At 39.0% G+C, this 26,576-nt stretch overlaps 1 protein-coding gene across 2 annotated transcripts in view; it reads right to left on the reverse strand.

The window, feature by feature from the left end:
• The window catches only part of AVL9 (AVL9 cell migration associated), a 35,590-nt gene that overhangs the window by 6,364 nt on the left and 2,650 nt on the right, over positions 1 to 26,576 (reverse strand). For both annotated transcript variants that reach the window (XM_061464768.1, XM_061464769.1), the window contains exons 2-11: positions 16,053 to 16,173; positions 13,785 to 13,870; positions 11,912 to 11,983; positions 11,161 to 11,250; positions 10,714 to 10,780; positions 10,017 to 10,057; positions 8,859 to 8,897; positions 4,919 to 4,988; positions 3,839 to 4,368; positions 850 to 984 (exon numbers count right to left, since the gene is read on the reverse strand). In XM_061464768.1, coding sequence (XP_061320752.1) covers positions 850 to 984; positions 3,839 to 4,368; positions 4,919 to 4,988; positions 8,859 to 8,897; positions 10,017 to 10,057; positions 10,714 to 10,780; positions 11,161 to 11,250; positions 11,912 to 11,983; positions 13,785 to 13,870; positions 16,053 to 16,173 — 1,251 coding nt within the window. The remainder of the gene's footprint in view (positions 1 to 849; positions 985 to 3,838; positions 4,369 to 4,918; positions 4,989 to 8,858; positions 8,898 to 10,016; positions 10,058 to 10,713; positions 10,781 to 11,160; positions 11,251 to 11,911; positions 11,984 to 13,784; positions 13,871 to 16,052; positions 16,174 to 26,576) is intronic.

The raw sequence follows: 26,576 nt of genomic DNA on the forward strand, positions 1-26,576 counted from the left end.
TCCCCCCAATATCAAGAAGAAACAAACAGCCAAAGAAACAAAGAATTAACTGTTCTCAGAAAGTCAGATACTGCTCTGATAAAACCAGAACCTAATAATCTCCCTGGCACATAGTAAAAGCTGCTTATTTGACAGGATCTGGCAGGGGAAGTTTGGTGCTCACATACATTCTCCTAGAGGCTCTTTGATTATCACTTCAATTTATTACATTGGTTACCTATATGTAGCTATCTTAGGTTACCAAATGCTGATTATGTAGCTGTATCCATCTGCTAGAACTGATTAGATGCTGATATTTTCTGACTAGATACTGATGTTTTCTGACTAGATACTGATGCTAGAACTGATGTTTTCTTAGATACTGATTTTTATCTCTTGCTTGAATCAGAAGGAACTCAACAGCAATGTGCTTTATTACCCAACTGTAGCTGTTTCTCAGCTGCAAGCACTTATTTTTGAAAAATATACTCGACTTTAAATAAGACTCGTCCAGCTACCAAGAAGGGGAAAAATGACTGCTACTGCTGAACCCAGGACACCTTACTACAAAGTGATGAAAAAAGCCCACAACACGAGAAGTTAAAATTATACCAGCAACAAAACCCTAAGTGGCCTGCAAATTCAAATATTGCATATAAAACTACACAGAAAAACATGTAGTAGTTTTGCACAGCTTATCTAACCCTATCCTAACAGATGATACCAATTTAACACGCTTCTGCATTTTAAGATTTCAAAAGAAATAAGTCAGAATTTGGGCATGAATGTGAAACTTTAAAGCTGTATTTAAAATGGAACCTCTGTTTCCCCCCTCCCTAGTTCAAGAAGCTCAAAGGCAAAGGCTCATACTTCCACAATCGCATCACTCAGATGCTTCTGCTGACGGAACAGGATATTGGTGGCTCCGGCAACGAAGCCGCGCACTGTTACATCTGACAGGAGGTGATGCTGCTGCAGTGCCATGTAGGGCAAGCAGAGGTACCCCTAAAAGAACAGACATGTTCAGAGGATTAACATAAGGTCAAACAATTAGAACTGTCTACATTTAGAGTTTTTCCCTAACAAAACCAGCACATTCCACCCAGAATGAACCTTAGTTACTACAATTTCAGCCACGATTATCTATTGCTTTGCTACATCACATCTGCAAAGCAAAGCAACCAGGTTCCACATGAATCACTTTTTTCAAGAGGTGGTTATGCTGCCTTTCAGCCCCAGGACTGAAGCTGAAACACAACACAAAGGACAGGAATCAAATATGTTTCTAAGGCAACAGATCAAGCAATATAAAACAAGAGTGAGGTCTCAGGTCAATTCAGAGACAAGAAGTCAACAAAGATTCATCTCTCCACCTGCATACCATGTCTTCTCGTAGTCCTGAAGCACATAATGCAGGAAAGCTACAGACTGCTATCCACATTTTGTAGGTGGAGATTTCCAGGCTCCAGAGATAGCAATCAGTTTCTGATAACCATATGCATGCCTGCTTTAAGAAAGAGCAGGATAGAAAGCAATACACCATGCTTTTTAGCCACTCCATGATTACAAGTTAAATTAGTATCCTACATTCCAGTTGCAAAAGACCCCAACAACCAAATATTTTACCTTTGTAAAAAGGCTTTGATGGAAATCATTGAGAGATCATTGAGAAGCAGATGTAGGAATTGTAATTTTCTTTTCAATACAGGCTCAACATACCCCTGAAATCTAATTCCAGATGTTCAGTTGTATAAAACACAAAGCAATTTACTGGTAGGAACCCTGAAGGGCTAACACATACCAGACAGAAAAAAGAGCATGTGCACTTCATCACACAGTACGTGGTAATGGGAAACATATGGAAGGAAGGAGCATAGCTATTCCCTTTTGTTAGATTAGACACAGGGATGGCTTCCCAGATGAGGAGGCCTTATCAGCTGAGAACAAATAGCCTGTGTCAAAGGAACAATGGTGCTTTAAGGGGAATCACCAACTTAAATGGAAATCTTTCCCAAAGTACGGCTGGCAAAGGAAGGTTTAATTACTGGATAGCCAAGTAGCAAAGTCCTGGAAATCTTTTGCTATTTAAGTATCAAGTTTCAGTTCCCAAATTCACATTTGTCTCTAAGTACAACTACTCTCATTTCTGTGAACGTGTTCCATTCTTTTTAAAGAGTGCCACTGAAATAAGTATCAGAACTTAAAGAACTGATACCAAAGAAACAAGTATCACAACCTATTTTTTCTTATGCTCAGGTGTACTTGGATAAGGAATTAGGCCATCTGGCAAAATCTCCTCCCACTCTCATTAGTCAGATTTATTAGTCTTTCCATGGCATTGCATAAAAAAACACTGATATGAGAGCTCTAAAAGAGATTTAAACTTTGCAGCAAGTTTATAGTGGTTAAACTATAACTTCAAATGACATTTTTCTGATAACTTAAAGAGATGTAAAGTCTTTTCTGCTTTAATGACACTGGATGAATTCAAATGAAAAGTGCCATTGTGGAACAGAAGGTAAACACGTAGAAACTGTCCGTTTCCTTAAAATTGTTTACTTTTCCACTTTATGGGCTTAGTAGCAAACTAAGCTTGCACTCATAGGCCCCCTTATCAATCATTTTCTTCTTGCTTTCAATCTAGTATTTCCCATAGAACTACACTAAATACAATTTACAGGCTATCCTTTTCATTAGACAGACCATATGGACAAACACCAGACTGCAGATCTTGGTTGAAAAAGCATTTCTAACAGTGACATAAGGCAATACAGGGCAATGATATTTGAGCTGCTCCCATAAGCCCACACAGACTGCCATTTCCAATGCAAGTTACGGACAGGAGCTCACATACCCATTTAATAAAATGTTCTATTAAGGAAATGCAAATAAGCACCTCCAAAGGAAGAAATACCACTTCGAACCTCATCAGCTTGAGGAAATCAATCTGAATCTTCTTTCTGGGCAAAAGCTCCTCTAAAAGATTATTAAATTAAAAACAAAACTTTTTCACTAACAAAAATATCTTTAACAGGGATGCACTTTCCGGGGGGGAAGGGGAAAGGTTACGGGAAACCAGCCCTAGTAAATGTACTGCTTGTTATCTGACAATGCTCAGAGTCCTTAGAGAGACACTCGAGTACCTGGAGTTCAGTAAGGCACCAGCACAAGCTTAAACTTCAGTGGCTCTGCACCAGGCACAGAGAAAGAGCCAGATAACTGGGAGTTACCATGTAAAAAATAATGAAATTGGATATATATGCCCCATCCATGGCAGTGTTCAAGGCCAGGTTGGATGGGGCTTGGAGCAACCTGCTCTAGTGGAAGGTGTCCCTGCCCGTGGCAGGGGGTTGGAACTGGACGAACTTTAAGTCCCTTCCAGCCCAAACCAGCCTGTGATTCTATGATTCTATATATTCTTGTGTGTGCATACAGATACACATTTATATACACATTTTACGCATATATACACATATGTATTTATAAATACATACATATAAAAATAAGAAGAGGGAAACACAGGCTTAGGTGTTAGCTAAAATACAGCTTTCAGAATCTTAGTGTAGATTAATGTATCAAACCACTTCTTAAGTACTCTGATCTTGCCCCATACAGGTTAGATCAACAACTCAGAGTGAAAGAAAACAGTAGTTACATACCGTTTATTAACCACAGACGTGCACTCACACTTTCCACCTGCCTAGGAACACAGTCACTTGCCAGAGACTGTACTTACTTGCCAGAGACTTGTTTTGTAGTACCCTACTGTCTATCTGGAGTTGGGTAACCAAAATTATTAGCCACTTCTGAAAAACAGATGTCTTTATGAGTTACCAGGTATCATGAACAACATGTTTACCTTTGTAAAAATAGCCAACGGCATACCGTACTGGTCCTCTTCCAACCCAGAAATCAGTCCTGGAACAAGCACCGCGTGTCCTGTATTTGCTTGGGGTTGCACAGTGATTGGAAGGCTTTCTGAGCTCAGAATATTTTCAGCCTGTTCTGATGCTATATTTTCACCTTCTCCTTCTTTCAGATTAGACTCCTCCAAAATGCTTGGATCTAAGGTCTCCCAGTCACTTTCAGAGGATGCTGGAGAAGCACGGGAAGGAACTTTCAAGCGCTGCACAGCACTGTTGGAGGACTGAGCTCCATTGCAAGTCTTCTCTGATGGGGAGAAAGGCATGCTTGTTTTTTGACCTTCCAGTGAAAGGTTTTCTGCCACCTTTCTGCTTCCCTTTCCCATTCCTAAAGTTGTATCTGAAGTATCAGCAGCAGAAACAGGGTCACCTAAATGTGGTGTATTTTCCTGCAACCCAGCATCCTCTGATATGCTGTTTCTTGGTCTATAGTGTGAGCAGTCAGTAAGACCATGTTCAATCATTCCTGGAAAGTGATAGCACACAGGAATATCAGCATCTCAATGGAAATAGAAGTGACTTTGAATAAAGAAAATGAACAAAGTGCTTTGGTGTATGTAGTGGAAATCAAGTTTTTTAAAACACTACTTTTGGGGGAAGCTGTGTTAAAAAAAAAACAGAAGTAAACCAAACCCAAACCCCACACTTTCTCTCCTAAACAATCTTCCCCAACTTTTCTTCTTTGAGGAGACTGGTTAGAAGCTAGGAATTAGCAAGGTCAGGGGTTTTGGTTTTGTTTGTTTGAACTCACCAGGAACATGTGACTTACTCAGGGTCCCATCTATGTTACCCACTGACAATACAAAAGATCCAGTGGCTCCAATAAAGCACAAGAAATAACCCATAGCGTGTAAGTAGCAAGAATTAGGATATGTGTACACACATAAAAGTCACCCGTTTTTCAAGCAACATACCAAACATGACTCTATTGTCACCTGTGTTGTCTGCCATATGAAACTGCCCGTCCCAGTTACTACCAGAAAGCATATAAAAAAAGTCTAAACTTCTCTTCTTACCAGGAAAGAGTGACAGGACAGTCATCAGAGCTCCCACTAACCTATTGACTGGAGAGATATAAAACAGCACCTAGTGGCAGAAGGGAGAGGGGTGGGGAGAGAAAAGGAGAATTAGGGAGGAGAGAACGAGAAAAATAAAATTACACTCAAGCATGACAAAGGTATATAGAACACACACAAACTATTCAAGCATTGCTTTTTATGGTATTTTAGAGAGTCTGCGTAGCAACAAAAGCTCTTACAGTACTTCAAATATTTAAATGTCTATTATACCCTTACATTTTATTTATGATATATATATGCTGCATATATACAGCCATGTGTAATAGATACTTGTCAATCATTTGGATTTTACTGTCAGTTGTTCAGAATTTTTTCCCTCCAAATTGATTCAGTTACTGAATAACTGACAGGAAAAAGTTGTTCCTGGCACACCGCATAAATTCTTATCCATGTGTAGTACATTATAATGTCTGCTATAAATCAAAAAGGCCAAATAATCTCCATTCCAGAATTCTGACAAAAAACTATGCAAAACCATCTCTTCTAAGAAAATAAATTAAAGCTATGCAGATAAATGAAAAACAGGATAAATGTAGCGTATATTTATTAACAGTGTCTTCCTATGATTAAACCCAAGATTTTGTGGAAACAGAAAACATGACTGATAATTAGCTTTGGTAAAGCACTTAAGGCATAACATGGGAATAGAGAATCTCCTTAATTAAACCAGAGAGACTGTGATTAGTAAATTAGTTAGGAATTCAAAAGGAGGGGTGTCAAAGGCTAGCAATGAAAGAAGAGCCACAAGGCAGACTGAATATTACTACTGAAGCTCCTCCAAGACAGGCAAGCATTACAAGCAATCAACCAAAGGAATGCAGAACGACCTAACTTGATGACTTTGCAAGCCAGTTTAATAGGTTTATGATGAAATTAAAAGTGCAAATTTGTAGACTTTCTAGAAGACTTCTGCTGTCAGCTAGGAAGACACTTTGATGTGACTGATGAACTCATGTTTCACTACTATTTGCAGGTCTACAAGCTAGTGAATTGATAGAACCGAAAGAAAAACCTATAGAGACCTAACACACACCAAATGATATTTAATAGTACATCAGCTAGAAACAGATTATGTGTATTATCTTGCACAAATTTTCTTTTTTCTATGTTCAAGATAGGCAAATTCAATTGCTACAGCCACAGAGAAAGCATGATGAGAACAAGCAGCTCATCTGAGGACAAGATTTCAGCTGACTCCAACAGGAATCAAAAAGTCAAACTTCTTCTAGGATGCTGCTTTCTAACACATGAATGAAAGATGCAGGACCCAACAGCAATGAACTACAACAGAAATCTTGCAATACCTCTAGAGATTTAGATTCCCAGATAACATGTATTCCTAGCCAAGCTTATTTTTAAGCCTACAGAAATAATTAGGTCTGTAAGTACCATCTTGCTTACAAGAAATCTATTCCACCCTAAGTTTTCACTTGGTATACTGCTTACTTAAGCCGAGTACTTTTCTATATTGGTTCCATCAAGCCCCTCTGCCATCTCTCTGTCTATATGTGCACACACTTCCTGACCCCTCCCAACCCTATTATATGCCCTACAACATCTACATCAGCAAACTGGGTGGTCCTGGCAGCAGAAAACCCAATGATCACCATCTGGAAGTAATCTTCCAGCCTAATGACAGCCAAGAGGTGGAAAACCAGTTCTTCAGCCTGTGGAACGGCATCAACCAAATTGCTAAGGATTAAAGCAAATCTGTCTGTGGCATTCAGGCATTTTTCAGCTCAAGGAAAACTGGCATTACTAGTGGCTTCTTAGAGATTATGTTTAAGGTCTTTGAACATACAGATTCCTTCTGTTATTCTGGAACCTTAATATGTGCCAGAAAACAGGCAGTGTCAGAAAACCTAAACTCTTCCTTTTGAAAATGCAAGCATTGTGTTCCTGTTGGAGGTCAGGGAAAAACAAAACCAAAGCAACCTGCAGGTTTATTCAACAAGTATCCAGTTACTTTAAAAACAATTTCATATGTTTGAGTCACATGAACATGCTTGGGAAACCCTTCCTCTTCCTGTGCATTTATGTCTTGTGGTTTGAGCAGCTTCAGAGAAGAACTGTAACTTAAGAAAGCATTTTGTTTCTTTATGTCCAGATACTGAACTGACTTGATGAAATGGTATTATAAGTTTTTAAACAGATCCATGGAGATACGTTACAAAATCTTACTGGGAAATATTCTTTCCATTTATGGTTTAAAAAACAATGCAGAATTCGGTTCTTCTGGGGAAAAAGCTTGCATATTGAGTCTTGATTATATACATATTTCCATGTGCACTCTTACTATGTCATAATTGTAATTTCTCAAGTATACCTTTTGCCTAGCCTTTCATACCTAGCAGTCTTTAGCATACAGCTCTTAAATGCAGAAACTGCGTGGAGACCTCATAGCAGCCTTCCAGTATCAGAAGGGGGCCCGTAAGGATGCTGGGGAGGGACTCTTCATTAGGGACTGTAGTAATAAGACAAGGGGCAATGGGTTAAAATTTAAACAGGGGAAGTTTAGATTGGATATAAGGAAGAAGTTCTTTACTGTAAGAGTGGTGAGGCACTGGAATGGGTTGCCCAGAGAAGTTGTGAATGCTCCATCCCTGGCAGTGTTCAAGGCTAGGTAGGACAGAGCCTTGGGTGACATGGTTTAGTGTGAGGTGTCCCTGCCCATGGCAGGGGGTTGGAACTTGATGATCTTAAGGCCCCTTCCAACCTAAACCATTCTATAATTCTATTCTGTGATTCTATAAATTCTCATCAATGCATTTATTCTCATCAAGAAATATTTAGAACTGTCAAGGTATATTTAATTTACAAGTGAAAAGTGCAAAAGCTTCCGAGAAGCTGTTACTTCTGTTTTTAAAACCATATTTACTGCCTCACTAACGATACCCAGGCCTTCAATAAGCTTAAAAAAAATCACAACTGTTTATACTTAGAATTACTCACAGAATCACAGACTGGTCTGGGTTGGAAATGACCTTAAGATCATCCAGTTCCAAACCCCTACCATGGGCAGGGACACCTTCCACTAGAGCAGGTTGCTCCAAGCCCCATCCAACTTGGCCTTGAACACTTCCTTTATAGATTAAGTCCTACTGACTTTCCAATTGCAGCTAACAGGAAATCCTCATTTTCCTTCTCAGTGCTCTGAAGAAGTTGGGGTTTAACAGAGCAGGTTTGCTAAGAAAAGGTGACATTTGGGAAATTGAAACAGAATTTTAAACAACAAGTTTAAAAAAGCAAAACAAACAAAAGCAAATCCCTTCATATATCTGAGACCTGATACACATTGGTTTCACTGAAAGTGCTTGTTCCAGGGTATTTTTATATATATATATATATATATATACACACACAGAAGAAAACAAATGTCTCTGTTTCACATCTGCTTGTACATTTTGCACATTGCACTTAAATGACTAAGTCAGCATTACTTCTGGGGCAGTGAGATAGCCCAAAGAAAACACTGAGCCTAGAATTCAACTGGTTTTACCCACTCAATGTGAGTTCAGCCTGACTTAACAGATAGGCTTTTTACCTTGTCTCCTGCAAGTGTTCATGCAATTCAGGTCTGAAAGACACTTCTAGCACTTGTTTTCTTTGATATGCCTATTTAAAAATGTAAAACTGTACGCAGCCTTTTGGGTACCAGCTTTCCTATTGGTTCCTTCACACAGGTACCTATTTGCATTATGTGTATCCTTTCTTATCTTTTATAATATGTTAAGTTTCTTCATTCACATTTAATAACATTTTACTTACTCTGACTGGGACAACCATTAATAAGGTGGAGTATGAACAGAACAGAAGTGGAGGCAAATTTTTATAACTGCATCTTCTATTTTAATTACCTCAGCCTACAAAACATTACCTTTTTCTCTAGAAGAATCAGTTTAAAAAGGATCAACACCTGCAGAAAAAAACACAAAAAGGAGAAATATGGTGAGTGAACCAGTGCCATTTATCAAAAATACTGTGCAAGCCTAATCTTTTACCCAAGGTTTCATGTTAATCACTGCATGATTGTCAAATGAGCAAATACATTTGACCAGTGAAAACCAGTGTTCCAATACTCTTTTCCCACCTGAGCACTCATTTTAAATCAGCATTTGAGATACACAATGAAAAGCCTACACAAAGAATTGTGTAATTTGAAGCATACAAAGCTTATCAGAAAGTACATGTTGCATAACTCAAGAATTTAAAAACCCCAGTAAACTACAGAACCGTAAAGGAGTTCCTCCACAGAATTACAGAAAAGATTCAGCAGAATACCAAGACTGTCATTCACCTCACCTAATTTTAGGCATCTACAGATGAGACATCCAGATCAGAGTGGCCGTACAGACTCTCTACACTCAAATTAAAACATAGACAATTCTGGGGTATGACTGGCAGACCTCTGCTGTTAAACAAAAATGAGTTCTACCCCAAAAATTTACTGAGCAGGCCAAATACACCATGAAATTCAGATTCTTTAATTTCCTTCCTTGATACCTCCCTCAGTTAATAAGATTCTAAATGTTATTTGTACCTTAGTTATAGGATACACACTGCATTTCAATAGTCATTAGGAAATAGAAGAGGAGCTAGTCCCCTCAAGTTCTGTGATGGCAGAAGCTGCAGAAATTACAAGATACAGGGAAAAATGCTCCAAGTTGTGCCTGCACAAACTTTAACAATATTCTTCCATCACATTCATCTGATGAGAAGCAGGAAATAGAAACAGGATCATAACTGAGATCCCACCTGCAGTCTGGGACAGGTCTAAAGAAATGTCACACAAATGTAGAAATGGCCAAGGAATCCAGCACACAGGCAAAACTTGTCAGTCTAGGACTTACATATTCACTGAATTTATGTAGGTGGAAGAGGATAGGAAATGAGGAGGTTGTAACCAGAAGCACTTAGGAAACAGTCATCTTGCTCCTAGCTGGGGTATGTCTAGACATGTTTATTTTTCAGTTCCTCTCAAAGCATTTTACTCCACAAAGTGCTGTACTTCATACATCTGGTATAGAACACCTACCTTGTGTCGAAAGTGAAGAACAAGATCCCGAGGAGACAGACCTGAGATTCCAAAAAGAGAGCAATTACTACAGCTTAATAGCTTGTAGAGATACTAAAATAAGTCTTGTCACCATTTTTCAGAGGGGACAGGACACCCATTATGTGAACCTGGTTATTTCAAGAGCAGAACTCATATCAAATACTTTCTTTTAAGCAGGAGCAAGAATTATATCTACAAATGAGACAATAATAACATGAACTGTCATACTCTTGAGCTGACTCCTGTTGGCTACCATACAGCATTATGGAAAGGCTGAAGTACTCACTGTTCATTCAGAAAACACAGAAAAGAGTCAGAATCAGACGGGATCTATCCCAAAAAAACAGATGATGAAAGCTTGAGCACCCTACACCATCAAATAGCTCAACCTAGAAATTAAGAAGGTACTGTTTCCTAAAAGCAGCCAAGCAGTGGCTTGTCAGGCTGTTGGGTGAAGAGGTAACACGGCTTTTAACCTACAACTAACTCCTATTCTGAAAGCAACACTCAATTCATTTGACATTTATTGAAATCCATTAAGAAACACATAACAGAATAGTGTGCAGCCACACAGACCTCTGCTGTTTAATTTGTTAAATGCACATAAACAAATTAGCTCAGGAAGGGAATGTGCTGATTAGTTTAACATCTCTGCTGCTTGTACAAAAATACTTACCAAGATAAACCTGTGACCCTTCTAGTGAAGAATTGCCCAGAGAACTATTCATGTGATCATAAAGCTCCTATAAAAGTTAGAACAAAAGCAAAACAAAACTCAGAAGCTGTTAATGGCACATGGTCACCAAAAATCCAGAATAAATAAAATTCGCTTTTTCAAGGATCTCAACATCTTATTCCAGAAAGACAGATTTTACTGATGGGGTCAATGGAGATACAGACTGATAATCATGCTTGTTCTTGTATTTCACTACACATCAGAAAGGTGACTCTCTGTCAAATTAGAATAGTTCATCTTAAATTGTTACAACAGCTGAATAATTGAATGACCTATGCAAATGGAATATTTGAGCAATAACTGCACACACTAAAACCTGTAGCCGTACACTGAAAGCTTTGTTCTGTACACTGAAAGTTTGTTGTGTGGCTGTTATTGAAAAGTTACCTTAAGAATTGAAATTTGTGAGAAGTCTTTTTCTTCAAAGTACGCATGTGTGATGAGCTGCAGCTTCGCCTGAAGTAATCCATACAAAGGCTTGGGAGAAAAACAAACACAAAAGCACGTGAAGAAAACTTATTTAGTCCCTCATTTTAAAGTAGAATCTTCTCCCACTCTTATCTTGCAATATAGACATTATTACACACAGAGTTCATGGAGGGGCAGTTGCTAACTTGCAGCATCCTCCTCCTGTGCTTAAATCTTTCAGCTTTAAGCACAGAAAGAATCCCTTTTCCCTGCCTGGTGACAGACAGCTTTTGCTAAATAGGTAGAATCACAAGATGTTTCTTCAAAACAAGAGTGTGCTGTATGTGTGACTATCTTAAAACCTCTTTCAATGTCAACTGTCAGAGCATCAACGTCAATAGCCACTCTCTCCAGGTATTATAATGGCAAAACCCCTCAATCCTACTACCTGAAATAAAGTTAGTAGCACATGAGAATAACCAAAGCACAAATAAATATCCTGATCCCTGATAACATCTACAGAAGGCAGACATGTCTACAATAACTTATATATCAATTCCAGGCAGCTCACTCAAACGCCAGAGCCTTCTGACTCAGTTTTGCTTCAGTACATTCACTTTCCAATAAAGAGAGGTATTTGGAGCCAAAAGTTCCAAATCAGAACATAGAAAATAAATAATTTTTAGTATGTTATCTGAAAGTGTTTTGAGAGTTTAACAAGCATTCTTACCAGCTGACTGAGAACACAGACACTCTTCTGTACAGTTTCCCGGGTGATATCTGCTTGCCGTACTTTTAATGCCTAAAAAATAGAAGTATTACAGTAGTTCTACCAGATACAGTTGTGAATACAGGTCTAGTTGCCACATGCCATCCCCCTGTTTTAAACAGGGTCCTAAAACTGACTGCCTTAAATGGCAGAATATCCAAACCATGCAACAGTTTGCCCTTACCTAGTAAAAATGGTCATAACACTTATAAGTCAGAGTTGTGTTCTCATCTCAGTGAGCACAACAAAGATCCAAATAGAACTGTGATGATAGGCAGAGGACTGTTTAAAAAGACACAAGCATGAGAAAAAGGCAATAGCCCTGGAAAAGGCAATGGCATTTTAACTCAAGGTAATGTAACAGGAGCCACAACACATCTCTTGCTCTTCTCTAACAGTATCTGTGGAAATGGACCAGGTTGAAAAGTCTTTGCCTAGAAACCTGTTTGCTTTATACTTGAGGATTTCTTTGAGCCACCCATCAAATAAATAGGAAGTATAATCTGCAGAATCAGCTACATTCTCAGCCAGACCAAATGGTCCCAGGATTTAAGAGCAGACCTAGAAAGGGTGGGGCAGAAATCCAGCAAAGTGATTCACTTAATGGTACAAACCAGCAAGTGTGTGGACTGCAACCCACATACCAGAAAGGACAGATGGGAAGAGCACTACAGCTGTCCTATGAAACATATTGTTTTGTGTTCTACTTGTTCCAAAGTGTTAAACATCTCTTTAGCGTCTTAATTAGTTACTAAACAACATAAACTAATCAAGAGCACAATAAAGCCAAGCTAATTTATAGTTAAATAGAGGAAGGCTCTAAATCACAGAATACAGCGAAGACTGGCTGCAAAGATAGTGAGGGAACTGAAGTCAACATGGATTTAGTTCAGAAGAAATGGAACTAAAATCTGCATGTGTAAAATTTCTCCTATAGCATAAACAGGAACTTGAAATATAATCAAGGTATGATTAACACTAGAACAGAGTACAATATTTACATCTTCTGAATACAAGACTCATTTAAAGCTCAAACCCACATGGCAGTCCAGATTTTTGGCATCTCACTGGAAAAGGGAGGAATTTTAAAAGAAATCTGTAATAACTCAGCAACAGAATCCTACAATGGTTGGGGCTGGAAGGGATTTTAAAGATCATTTAGTTCCCAATTTCTCAGTCATACACAGATCATACTACTGTTACTACTTCTGAAAATACGGACAGATTCCAGTAGATCAAGTACATCATTTCCTCAGTGTGATCAGGTGCACACCACCTCTCAGCTATTTTTCACCTTTACTGCTTTTTACTTGCTCAGTATTGGTAAGCAGCTACAATGAATGGGAAGATTCTTGTCTACTCTGCAAGTGCACTTTCAGCAAAGGAGGTAGGTGAAGAAAAACATCCCTACACTTGCATCATCAGATTCCAGGAAACACTCCAGAATTCTTCATGGGCACACACTGGAGAAATTTCAACATTTTCCACCCAAGATGCTGAATTCCCGGATACCATAACTTGGCTACGTGACAGACTATTAGCTATTTGCTGATAGCTGTTTTCATATTTGGTGCTGATGTTTGGATTAGCTCACAAGAGCCAAAACATATTTGTCAATTGCCTTGGACATTTCAAAAGACCACAATAAGCCTGCTGACATAAGGGAAAGGAATAGTTTCCAAGTTATGGAGCTATTTACTATGCATATTTTCATAGGTTTTTAATGCAAGCTGATCATGCAGTTTGTTGGTGTAATGCAAGCCACTGATTCTTGGGGTCATTAATGCATCAAGCCTACTATTTCATTAATATAATTCCCAACTTGGAAAGTTACCTTTGCTTCAATCTGCCTGTAGCAAGAGACACCATAGACTGTGGTTCGATCCCCACACCTCGGTGGCAAATGGAAAAACACAGTATCTGTGAAAAAGAAAAGACTTGTTTCATATGTTACTAACAAGAGTCCAATATTGTCATTTTCAGCATCACTTATTTAAAAAACATTCACTGCTGAAAATACTGACACATTTTCTGAGACTTTAAAAACTCATCTATAAAGCTATGCCTACACTCAAATTAGTTTCAAGACTGCAAGATGCTTTGTGGAAGCATCTCCCGATATTCTAACAGCCTGGTGTTTAGCTGAACAAAGCTCCTACAAGCCCACTGACAGGTTCTATTGACAGCAGCTATTGACAGCAGCTAAGCACCACTAAAACCTGCAGGTATGCTGCTGCTTTTCCAGTTCAGTATGGAGGAGCAAACACAAAGCAGTGTGAGGCAAGGCATACAACTGGAGTGTGATGCCATTAAGAAGGTAAATGCCATGAAGACAGGGAAAAAAACACCAAGGAGGACAGCTGAAAGATTAACATAGCTGCTACCACTGCTAAGGTAGATACTCATGCACCGCTATGCTCACAAAAAGGATTTGTAAATCCTTGTCTCACACAAAATAAATACTCTCTCTGTGCAAGTGTAACATGAAAGAAAAAAAAAAGTATCTATAAAATATGACAAGAGAAAGGTTTTTATGGCTTGAGACCTACACACCAATGTACATACATGTACACTTGCTACTACTGCAAAAGTTGCTAAATTGTAACTAGAAGGCAACTTTATAACCGTTTGTTGTTGCTGAATTGTAACTAGAAGACACAGGTTACAACTGTTTACCTTTCAAAAACCTGAGTGGAACTTGTTTTGAAACCAACTACTAGTACTTTGCTTCACAGTAACAAAATGAAGAGACAATCCTACATGCTTTTAAGTCCAACAGAAAGAGGGACTATTCACAACAAAGCTAACTCCCTCAAACAAGTTTAATGACATTATGAAGACCACCTAGGGTTTTAGAAAGCCTTGAAGACTATTTCCTGAACCATCATCTCCTTTGAAAAAATGCAACTACAAGTGGGAATTACTTTAAAACTCAAAAAATAGATATCTAATAAAGCTATAGTAAGCATAACTATTATCTGAAACATACTTGCCTGTTTCAAATTCAGGTGCATTCTTGTTTACAGGACACAAGAATATATATCAGTTTTGTTGCCAAGTCTTTATTTATTTACTCAAAATTACACACTGAAAAGCTTTTAGTACAGTAATAAAAATGCTTAAAGTTGAGGGATGGTACTGAGCCAAGAGAATACATGTAGGTGTGGCTGAATGTGACTTTCCCGGCTTTGAATGTAGCTTATTTCTCCTTATGTATTTAACACCACAGAAATTGAGCTATTGAATCATGACCCAGACTGGAGTCTTCTTACTGCTAAGCAGGGGATTATTTTGATATGACTTTCTTTTTGCTTCCAAATGAGATCTCTGGAAGCTGGAGAATTAGGAAGCTAAGTACATAGAGTTAAAAAAAAAAACCAACCAAACAACAACAACATAAAAACCTTATTAAAAGTAGTATTAAAGCATTTCTGTGATTTTGCTGTTTTAAGTGACTTCCTTGTTCACTGCTATGCAGGAAAAAAAGCCCAGATGAAACAACTGAACTTGCATATAAATGTCATGGTGAGGAACCAAACTGCTGTCAAACAAATAAATGCAATACTAAGCAACAGAAACAAAATAACTGCAGTGAACTTGCTGGTAAATATGTGGCAAAGGAATCATTCTGCTGACAAATACACTAAAGCTTCTGTTCCTGCCCTTTACATTTGCTGGTTTTCAAAATACACCATTCTACAGACACTGAGTGACCTGTGGGTTACTCTAAGAACCTCTGAATTAGTAGAGAACATAATGAAAGCAGAATGTTAGAATTTCATTACTCCCTCAAAACTGGATTAGGTTTTACTTAATAGTTTATTCCCTGTTCAAAGAACTGAGAGGGCTGGAGCCTTGTTTTGCTCTAGACTACATGCAAGTGTAGGCTTTTATCAACATCTGATTTCTTGATGTAGGATCACCTTTATGATCTACTTTTATTTCAAAGTGAAGCAATGTATCTTTGCCAATGTACTTGGCAGCTTAAACCAAAAACAACGCAGGAAGTCTGAAAGAATCACCGATGAACTGTTCAGACATCAAGATGTTTTCTTTGATTGCAGTAGCAGTAGTAGATACAACTTCCTCTCTCACTTCTTACCTTCCTGATAGTTGTGAGCCCCATCCGGTAAGGCAAGAAATGGCAAGTACTTCCATTCCTCTGGCAAACTTTGGCTGTCATGTCCTTCTGCAGGCTTTAGGGGAGGATAGGAAAATTCAACCTAAACAACAACAAAAAAAAAAACAAAAGCAGAGGGGAAGCAAAGAGACAATACATTACTTTTATCGAACAAGCAAGTGTCCGTGATTCAGCCCAGCACCTTTTGTTTTAGCAATGGTATTAAAGTTTTATTTCCTACTAGCATTCTTTACCTCCTACTCCAAAGCAGGCACAGACTGACTCATGTGTGGTCTGACAGGCCCTGAGCAGATTTGGCTTGTACAGTGTTTCTGTTCAGCCTAGGACCTTTTCCTCAAGAGAAGTATGAAACAGGTCCTCAAGCAGAAAGTATCATCCAGCAGCTGAATACCTTCTGTATGCACACAGCCAGCAGCACACTGCTGCACCTGCAACCTCAGCAGGGGCCATCACTGGGCACACATAGCCTAAAATCAGATTTGGCTTCTCAGCCCCCCAAATGCTCATGACTGGATAACACGCTAACATACACAAGCCTCTATTTTACCCTAACAGTGTTGAATAATCTCAGAAACTATGCTAATAGTAAAACACTGTAAGTATTTTTATGTCCTTCACTGCAATGCGTTCTACACATTGGCCTAAAGTACCTCCTTTTCCTTTCCCCAAGAAATCCTGCTTTTCAACTTCACCTTTAATTTATTTGTCATTTTTCCTAGAAATAGAGAAAACCTTCTATTCTTAGCACTACACTGCATGTCTACCACAGACTCTCATCATCAGCATCTTCACACTACTAATCCTTCATCTTCTTTTTCTATGGAGACCCCACTGGGTTTCCAGTCACTTTCACAAACTCTTTTTTCCAGAGGTGCATTTGGAATCCCAAACTGGTTTGGTTTGGAAGGGACCTTAAAGCTCATCCAGTTCCAACCCCCTGCCACAGGCAGCGACACCTTCCACTAGAGCAGGTTGCTCCAAGCCCTGTCCAACCTGGCCTTGAACACTGCCAGGGATGGGGCAGCCACAGCACTGCCAGGGATGGGGCAGCCACAGCTTCTCTGGGCAACCTGTGCCAGTGCCTCAGCACCCACAGGTAAGAAATTCTTCCTAATCTCTAATCTAAAACTCCCCTCTGTCATGTTAAAGCCATTCCCCTTGTCCTGTCCCTTTAACCCTTGTAAAAATCCCTCTCCAGCTCTCTTGTAGACCCCCCTTCAGGTATTTCTTAAATTACTAAACAAAATTTAAACCCACCTTTATCAGTAAAGGAAACTGAACAGGAAGTTAAAATAGTTAAAGACACTGCAACTTCTCTCAAAGCACACGTAGCTATAAACATATGTGCACATAGAAATTTTCCAGGTATATATACATGGAAAACAAAAGCACGGCAAAGCAAGCATACAGAAAACGTTAACGTTTGATGGATGATAAAAGACAAACATGGTAAAGGACGAGAGTACTGAAGATGTAATAGCAACTAAATCAAGAAAAGTTAAATTCTTACCTTAACACACGGTGTCACTCTTTCTACAACTGCTGCCAACTTTAAAAAGCACAAAGGACAGCACCACAAGAAATCAGCCTTGTTACTTGCTGTATCAAGTTTTCTTATTCCTTGTATTATAAATGAGATCTTGAAAATACCCACAAAAACTAAAGGTCTGGTGAAAGACAAAAGTCCTGAGCAAAACGTAAGTAACCCACAAAACTAATTAGGCAAGGGGGGGAGAAAAAGAACCCAAACCAACAAAACACGCAATAGAAAAAGGATTAATTCTGGCAGGAGAAAGGGGAGGGAATCCAGACCCTGACTTGCAATTAGTAACCAGGAATCCTCAGTCTGCTATTTATGCTGAGCAAAAGAGAAGAGCATCTGACTTCCAAAGGAGAAACAGACGCTGGAATTTGCATCCATCCAAGGATGTACTGCCATCTAGTACAAATATAAATCCAAAGAACTTCTTGCTATCCTTTTCAAATCACAGATATAAGAAAATTAAAATGTCAGAAGCTTCATGTAAGTATCTGCAATACAGAAAAGGATTATACAGTCTGATGCTGTCCAGATTCAAACTGGCTGGCAGAAAACTTGACAGAATTATTACCAGATTCTTGCAGGAGGAGTAACCTTAGCAATAAATAAAACAAAGTTCCTAAGTGTTAAAACACAGATAGTCAAGAAGCATCTACATTAACCTCCTGAATTAGGCATTTTATTTCACTGCATGACCCACAGCAGGAGCTTATTTCCATCAAATACAGAGACCCCAGGTCCCTTAGAGTTCAGTGAATACCTTCAAGCATTCCTCACAGCAAAATATGGTAAGGATCTAAGAAGTCAAGCTACTTTCAAGCACTTGCAGAATTCCAATTTATTTTGCATTCCAACCAAAATAATTAATTAGAAGACATAATAAAGGAAAAAAGGGTAGGGCAACTCAAGCTATACAATAAAAATGTATTCACTAGGGATACCCCTTTTCAAAGCCCAGAATAAAGCCAAGAGAGCTGGCCTCCTGTGTTCTTTTGACAGCATGAAATTTGCTGAGGAACTACTTTGTTCCAGCCCACAATACACTGTCAGCACCTCAGCTGCTATCTGATACTCCCAGCAACAGGGACTTCTGCAGGCGTTGACTGTTCCAAATTCAACAAACTGAGCAGACATTAGACACTAATGACAACCTTGCTCTGTATCAGTCTGCTTCTTTCAAAAATATGCTCTACTATAGAGATTGCTGTATACATCTGCGTATATAAGTGAGAGTATCACAAAACTCAGATAAAACAGAATTAAGATTGCATAAATAGCCTAAAACCAGCCTATTTTACAGATCTACTTTATGACAGACCTGATTTATGTTCTGATATACTATTCCTCCCCCTCGCCAAGAGTATCCATGTAGGAAGTACCCTGGTTTCTAAGGAGGAATCACATTTATGTAGTGTAATAGATCACTGCTTGTAGAAGTACTGCCTCATACCATGGAGGCTGAAAGTGTGGAAGAAACAAAGCAGTAAAAAGAAAAAGGATAATCCAACAGCAAGGAGAGAATGCAATGCCTTGGGGGAACTTTCTTCCACCCCTCCTCTGACTTAACTCTTTGAAATGAAATCACTGGGAACTCTTTAAATCAAACTTCTTGACAAGTAGTCAGTGCAGGGGGGATCTATGTAGCTGCCTACATGTCAAAAAGCACCATTTCCAAGAAAGCTTTCCTTTTCCTTAGCATTCTGCAGTCAGAGAAAAGAGACACCTGCAGAGGATGATTCATCTGATCTGTTTCTTTCCATCGCCTCTAAAGAGAGCTCGCTCACACTTCTAACTTGCAGCTGACTGAATGAATGCAGATGAAACTCACCATAACTGCTCCCTGCTTGATTTCTACAGCTCAATTTGCAGACTTACATCAACTCTGCATATTAAAAAACATTATTTCAAACCCAAAGGATAAGAACATTGAGTAGCCTAAAAAAGAACTCCATAACCAACAAAAACACTGAAAAAAACAAACCCCACAGCTCTTGAAAAGCTTGGCACAATGCACATATACAGAAGTGATAATAACAGGGTAGACAGAATCTCAGTTCTATCACTTCTGACTTCTTGTACAGCTGGAGCCTCTGCAAATCCTCCTCTCAGCCTGTTTGTGCACAACGTACAGTGTCTCCAGTCAAAGCAACCTAAAATAAAAGCTATTTTATTTCTCATCTTCCTCTTTAAACCCAAGATGAACCTTGACAGGAGGATAGGATGGGACTACAGAGAGATCTGTCTCAGAGCTCTTTCACCCTCTTCACAGAATGAAGAGAAGTTATTTTTTTATTTAAATACAATGGATTTATGTAAATCCCTACATATATACATACATATAACCTGAAACCAGGACAATGTGCATACATAAGCACGCACTTCAATTTCCCTGTTGTCATTAATACACAGATGTATTACTGCAAATATGAAAAACAGTCTTTTAATAAAGCTCGTTAGTCAACAGGAACAAAGAAATACATGCAAGTTCAGAGCAGACTGCCAGAGCAGTTTTTTGTCTCCTCTTGTGAATTAAAGAAGACTCCCCAACAAAATGAAATTCAAATGCAAAGCTGAACTCCTCAGAGGCATCAGAATAAGCTACATAACACATAGACTAGAATCTCTACTCAGTTCTTACTCTTCCCAGTGTCGGGGATCTTCATTACTGCTGGAAATATTACTCATGCCTGTCAAAGGGGTTTGATGGCAATGCTTTCTGCCTGCTCACATTGTCTTATTTTGCGAGCACATAGCTCTTGACGGATATCAGAACTAAAATCGATACAGAAGGTTGTGCTGCGATTTAGTGGACAAATAAATAACTGTGCTCTGCACAAACGATTTCACCCTTTGTGGATTGCCATATGAAAATAAAATACAAGTGAAAAAAACTCTCCCCTTAAGGAGATTTTCCAGCCAGAAGACATTTACCAGCCATTTATTATTATTTTACTCATTTATTATTTTTTTACTCAAAGTAAAAAAGATGAGTGCAGGCAAGGTATTTCGCCTGCTATATTGAGGAACAAATGTGTTTTTTCTTTAAAAACAACACATTGATATTCTCTCCTAAATTACAAGTACAAAACCAGAAGAGAAGTTAAAGAGCATTGATAAAAGAGAAATTTCCAATACATATAAACATGTCCACCTGAGGTATTACATTCAGACATTACACAGGAAGTTGGCATTAATTTTTACTCAGGTAAGGTTGCTTCCCTTACCTGTGAAAAGTGTTTCGTGTTGGCAACCATGGTAAGATTCTCAGTGAGCACCAAACAGCGATCATCTAAAATGTGCTGGCAAGGTGGTATAAACTCCTCATCCTCCCCCCTCCATCTATAATCACATTTGAACTACTCCACTTACAAGTTAACCCCTCTTATTCAGCACAGTCACAATATCAGCTCTCCTTTTTAATATGGGTGTTTGGGAAGATTTCTCTTCAGACAAGAAATGTAAAATCATGTGGACACAAGTAAGGTTCCCCATCAATTCAATGAAGAGAGGATTTAAACTCGAATCTCTATTAAAAAAAACCTGAAAATATTTAGAATGACAGTATTATGTTAAAGACTAAGGATGCCTTCAGTAAACTGCAAAATTCAATCTACAGGGAATGAACCCACTCCATTCTCTGAAAAATTGCTTTGATGATCTCTCTCATTGCTTGTACTGCACAAACAGGTAAAAGAATTGTCCAAAGGAAGAAAAGGTGATCAGCAAAACCCACTTATTACATTTCCATTCAGGAAAACTTTTCCCTTCATAAACCATTTCAACACATTTCATTTTGAGCATACAAACTCTTCCTCTCTCATTTCAGAAAGTAGAAGGATGTTGAGTATTGAGCAATAGTGATCAAAAAACCCCCAAGAGATTAAAATTACACCTAAACCTTGACCCCTCCTTTCATATAAGTCAGCATTTGCTCCTCACACAAAGCAGGGATTTTTAAAAGTTTTCTTGATGTATTAGTCCTGGCACAGCCAGATGCAGAGACAACCCATATACCCGTGATTTTATCTGAATTGTCATAACAACTGCAGCATGCAGCCAACTGGAAATCCAAGACCATTGCTGGTCTTTCAGCATGAAGAACAATCTACTATTGAAATCACAATTTAATCTGATTTAAATGACAAGCTTTCCCCATTGTTGTATGACAGAGCCAACAGATCAGGATCTACAAGCTGAGAGCCCATCCATATAACAATAATGCCTATGCAATAATACATCTAACAACAGATTTTTAAATACACATTATATATTTGTCTGTGCAATAACTATGTATAATACACACGCATATTTATATAAACATGTAGATGCAGAATATGCATGATACGTATTTCTATAAATGTATTTTAAAATCCATTACATACATGCAGATTAACAGTGAAAGAAGCCCATGTGTTACAAAGAGGTAGGGCAGAGTCTTTTCCATCTTTCCAGTTCCTGAAACTGGCACTGCTTCATGTTCCCATATTGCTAAAGCTATAGAGCTGCCACTTACACAAGTTCTAAGACACCATTTGTATTCTTGCAGATGCACAATATAACCACTCAAGTTTTCTTTGAAAACTCTCACCAAGTTAGTAAAGTTTTGACTTTTAGGCCCTTAAAATATAAAATAACCTGAAATACTGAACCTTTGTATTTGCCGTCAAAGTCATGCTAGGATGCATTTAGACACTCTTTCCAATTACTTAACACTTCAGTTTTGCAGTCATGCCATTCAAGTTAGACATAAGTCTGGTGCCTTGGAACTTTAGCTTGCATCATTCTCCTCCAAGAAAGTAAACAATGACAACCTCTCCACACACACACACTCCTCCCAGAAGAGGAGTAGTATTATTCCATAATACTACTCAACCATTCCAGCCTAGAGGACTTGCTAGGGAGTTCTGCCCTCAAGACAAGACTTTATGGTCTTACAGAAACTAAGCTTGAATTCATACAGGATGAACTCTTAAGAAGATATAAGGTACCAGAGAGGGCAGCTTCCTTAATGAAACGAGAGAAGACAATCCTCTACTCTACTCTTAACTGGTATCTGCTCAACACAGCAATTAATATACACTGGGGTCAGCAGCAGCCCTTCTTCACCCCACAATCTGCTGCTCCCACTGGTTCTTAATGGATACACCCAGCTACATGGCCTGGCGGCACTTCCTGTCCTGCAGGACAGCAACCAGACTTCATCACACACAAGACTCAGATGCGCATCCTTTCCGCAGCTCTGCTGCATGCCCCAGTTCCCAATGGGAAGAAGCCCATGCATACTGGCAGGGAGCTCTCAAGTGGTCCAGTGAATCCTCCCTGTCCTGGGAAAATGAAGGACCAGGACGGTAGGTACACTTTAAAGTACATTTACTTGTCAGTTTAGAAACAGCCATTGTGTGTAATTCATATAGCCTATATTGCTGAACTGATGCAGTACAAGAGAGCGATCACCTTGTATTATGAACCATGAAGCATTCAGGGTCTTTACCATGGGAAACCAGATGGTGCCAGAATGGCTTTTAGTGAACATGCTCATTCCTTTCAAGTTTCAGCATTAGATTTACTCCTCAGAACAGACAAATCCAGTTCAACAAACACAGTAATACCATGAAGTACAGAACACACTATGCTCTAGGTAACCTCAACAAAGCAAGCAGCCCCATGCCCTGTCCTCCAGCATGTCAGAGCAGGCAAGGAACTTGCTTTTACATCTTGTATCCACAACTTTCTAAGAGTGCTGTCAGAAACAACATACCTGCCTAGGTGTAATAACTCAGGAGCACATGCAAGGTGTGGGGCAGATTAACAAAATTAGACACATAAAATAAGGCAATTTTAGCACAGGGAACACAAAGCTGAAACAGCAAGTTTCAATTTATTCCAACTGGAGTGACTTTTGTTCAGTGATTTACAGCTTTGAACCTCCCTCTATTACAGATATATATAAATTACACTGAGTTACTATTTGAAAGCATTCTGAAATAGGTGAGACAGAGATACAAAAATAAAGTTTTTTTACTGATTTAGTATTCATAGAACCCAGACTGGTTTGGGTTGGAAAGGACTTTAAAGCTCATCAGGTTCCAACCCCCTGCCATGGGCAGGGACACCTTCCACTACAGCAGGTTGCTCCAAGCCCTGTCCAGCCCGGCCTTGAACACTGCCAGGGATGGGGCAGCCACAGCTTCTCGGAGCACCCTATGCCAGGGACTCACCACCCTCACAGGGAAGAGCTTCTTCCTAATGTCTAATCTAAATCTCCCCTCTGTCAATTTAAAAATGTCTAGATGCACTTGTAATTAATTCATTGATTCAAGAGAAAGCTCAAGACTTCTAGTACAGAACATTTAAATAACTACTCACATATTATGAGACACATAAAGAACAGACAGATTATAGGATGAAAGCTGCTGATACTGACTATGGCAAGTGTCACATAGCTGAAATCAGGTATTTAGGAACTTTATCTCAATTCACACATCAGGGCAACTAAGGAGAAAATATCCAGTATAGGGTCCTTCAAAGTAATGCTTTACTTCCTGTCTCGGACTTCAGGGAAGCAACTGCAAGATTATCAAAACATAGCATAGCTTGAACAACTAAACAAAGAAACAAAAAATCCAAACAGAAATCCACAACCCCTGTAAATTTCACTTGAACAATGAAAAAAAAAACACTAAATAAGTGGATTACAGAGTCATGCAAAGAACAGAACCCACCATTAATCCTGCATGAGAAATCAGAATCTGTGGCACTGTTTACAGGAATGTGAGATAGCAGCTACAGGTGTACTCAGCAATACACTGTGGATTTAAAACTTTAAGCATCCCATGCTAATTTGCATAGCCTTTCTAACAAAAGCTAAAAGCTTCTTTCCAAGTTTTAACCTGTTGAACATAAGCAAACTCACATATTTTAGACAACAGGGTAATCTTTGATGTTCAACCTATGCTAGGATTAACTTCATCTAGAGATTTCATGCTCATTTTAGCCCTTTGAAGCGCTTAAATAATCTTACAGGGAAGAAAACAAAAGGAATTGAGCTAATGTTTAAAGGTTATTGTCAATAGAGGCAGGACAAGCACTTCAGCTTGATGTCAGCACAGTTCCTTTCCAAGTTATTTTGTGGTTCTGTTGCTCTTTTCAACAACATCTCACTTAATCACTAGAAGAGATTACTTATTGCTTAATACCTACCTACTGTGTTCCCCAAAACAGAGAGAGAAGGACTTTAAAGACAACAAAGCATCTACTTCACTTACATGATTAAAAGCATCAAGCACATCTAACAATCACATCAACTACTGGGTTGACAAAGACCAAGAAGTGGAAAAAAAGTAATTCTCCAGTAAAACAGAGTCTTAGGAGAACAACAGCAAACAAACAGGGACAGGAACAAGCTGGAAGTGTTCCCCTTAACAAAAGAAAAGAAAGATGCCTCCAGAAGGCTGCCTGTGGAATCCTCTGAAGAGAGCAACCTCAGAATTTTCCTCTTGGAAGCAAGTGCTACAGTCAAGGGCACAGGAGACCTGGAAACATAGGCAGTTCTCAAAAGAGCTGATAAAAAGAGCAAAGCGAACTCACTCATTCCTTAGACTAATTCCTTAATTATAAACAAAGCAAGCCTAATTCTACTTCACACAGCAAAAAGACCCACAGTCCAACAGTGGGGCCTTGGAAGGAGACAAAGCAATACCCTGACTCTCCTCATCTGTAAATGAATGCATGTGGATTGTTTTCCAAGTCTATGCAAGAAAAGTATGTTCCTGTACATTTCCAAACTGCACATAAAAGTTTCTCTATAGATTAAACGATTCTTATATGGAAAGATAATCAACAGGAAGACCTGTACACTTCAGACATAAGCCTCAAGCCAGAGTAAGATAGAATGTGTAAGAATCCAATTACCTCCATTACCAACTGCAATCCCAGACAGAGAATCCATAATGACAGAGCTCAGTTTCAAGTTACACGCTTCTGTACACATCAGCTTTATAGCACATATATATTTATCTCCCCCTTCTTCCATACTACAGTTTCAGGGGGAAAGTCATCTAAAGAAAACACCAAGAATCAAGAAATCCATCCAAATATCTAACTCCACATGCATTCACTAGGAAGACTCTTTGAGAAAAGAGAAACGGAAACACAGAACCCGAAAGAGCCTTCTCAGGTAAACCAGGTAAACTCCTCTTACAACAGGCAGGTTAGCTGTATGATATGTCCAACTTAAGCTTCCCAAATTCACCCTGAATTGTTGCCATTTAAAAGTTGCTTTGGAACTTTGCTTTTCTGCACTTAGTGGTTTCTCGCTTGCCATCTTCAGTGTGTCCACAGACAGCTCATATCCACTTCTTCTTGTGCCAGCGCTGCCTTTTAGATTAAATGGTTGGGTTTTCCTCCTTATATTTTACTTTCCAACAGTCTCCTGGAATCCAAGTCCATTTAATGCAGTCATTCAATGAATATTTCAAAGGCCATTATGACACATGACAATCAAAAAGAGAAGCCCTAGGCTGTCACTTTCAAGGGACACTTTTCCACCTCCCCTATTAATCTCTCTGTGCCACTGTAGTTGTCTTCTGCTGATGTCCACCCAGCAAATAGATCCTGTGAACCAACCACCTCAAAACCAACCCAAAACAAGGTTTGCTTTTTGGTCACCTCAGTTCCCTGTTTCAGCTCAACACACAACTGCCCCTATTTTCCAGCTTTGAAGAGGTAGGACAGGAAAAGGGAAGAATCTTCCCATATTCACAGAGGCAGCTTAATAGTCCTCAGATGAAGACAACTGAAAGCCTCAAAATCCATTTTGTTAGCCTACTTAGACAAGCTCTTCTACATTCTCCTTGAAAACAGACTGCCCAAGGACTATCTCATCCATTCCTGGAAGTGACAGAGAGAATCCAAATCCATTCTTCTGAAAGGTCGATCAGAATTTT

The sequence above is a fragment of the Pezoporus flaviventris genome, unplaced genomic scaffold, assembly GCF_033815535.1.
Source record: "Pezoporus flaviventris isolate CSIRO_AGI_PZ_B2104156 unplaced genomic scaffold, CSIRO_AGI_Pfla_v1 ptg000037l, whole genome shotgun sequence".
NCBI classification, from domain to species: Eukaryota; Metazoa; Chordata; class Aves; order Psittaciformes; family Psittacidae; genus Pezoporus; species Pezoporus flaviventris.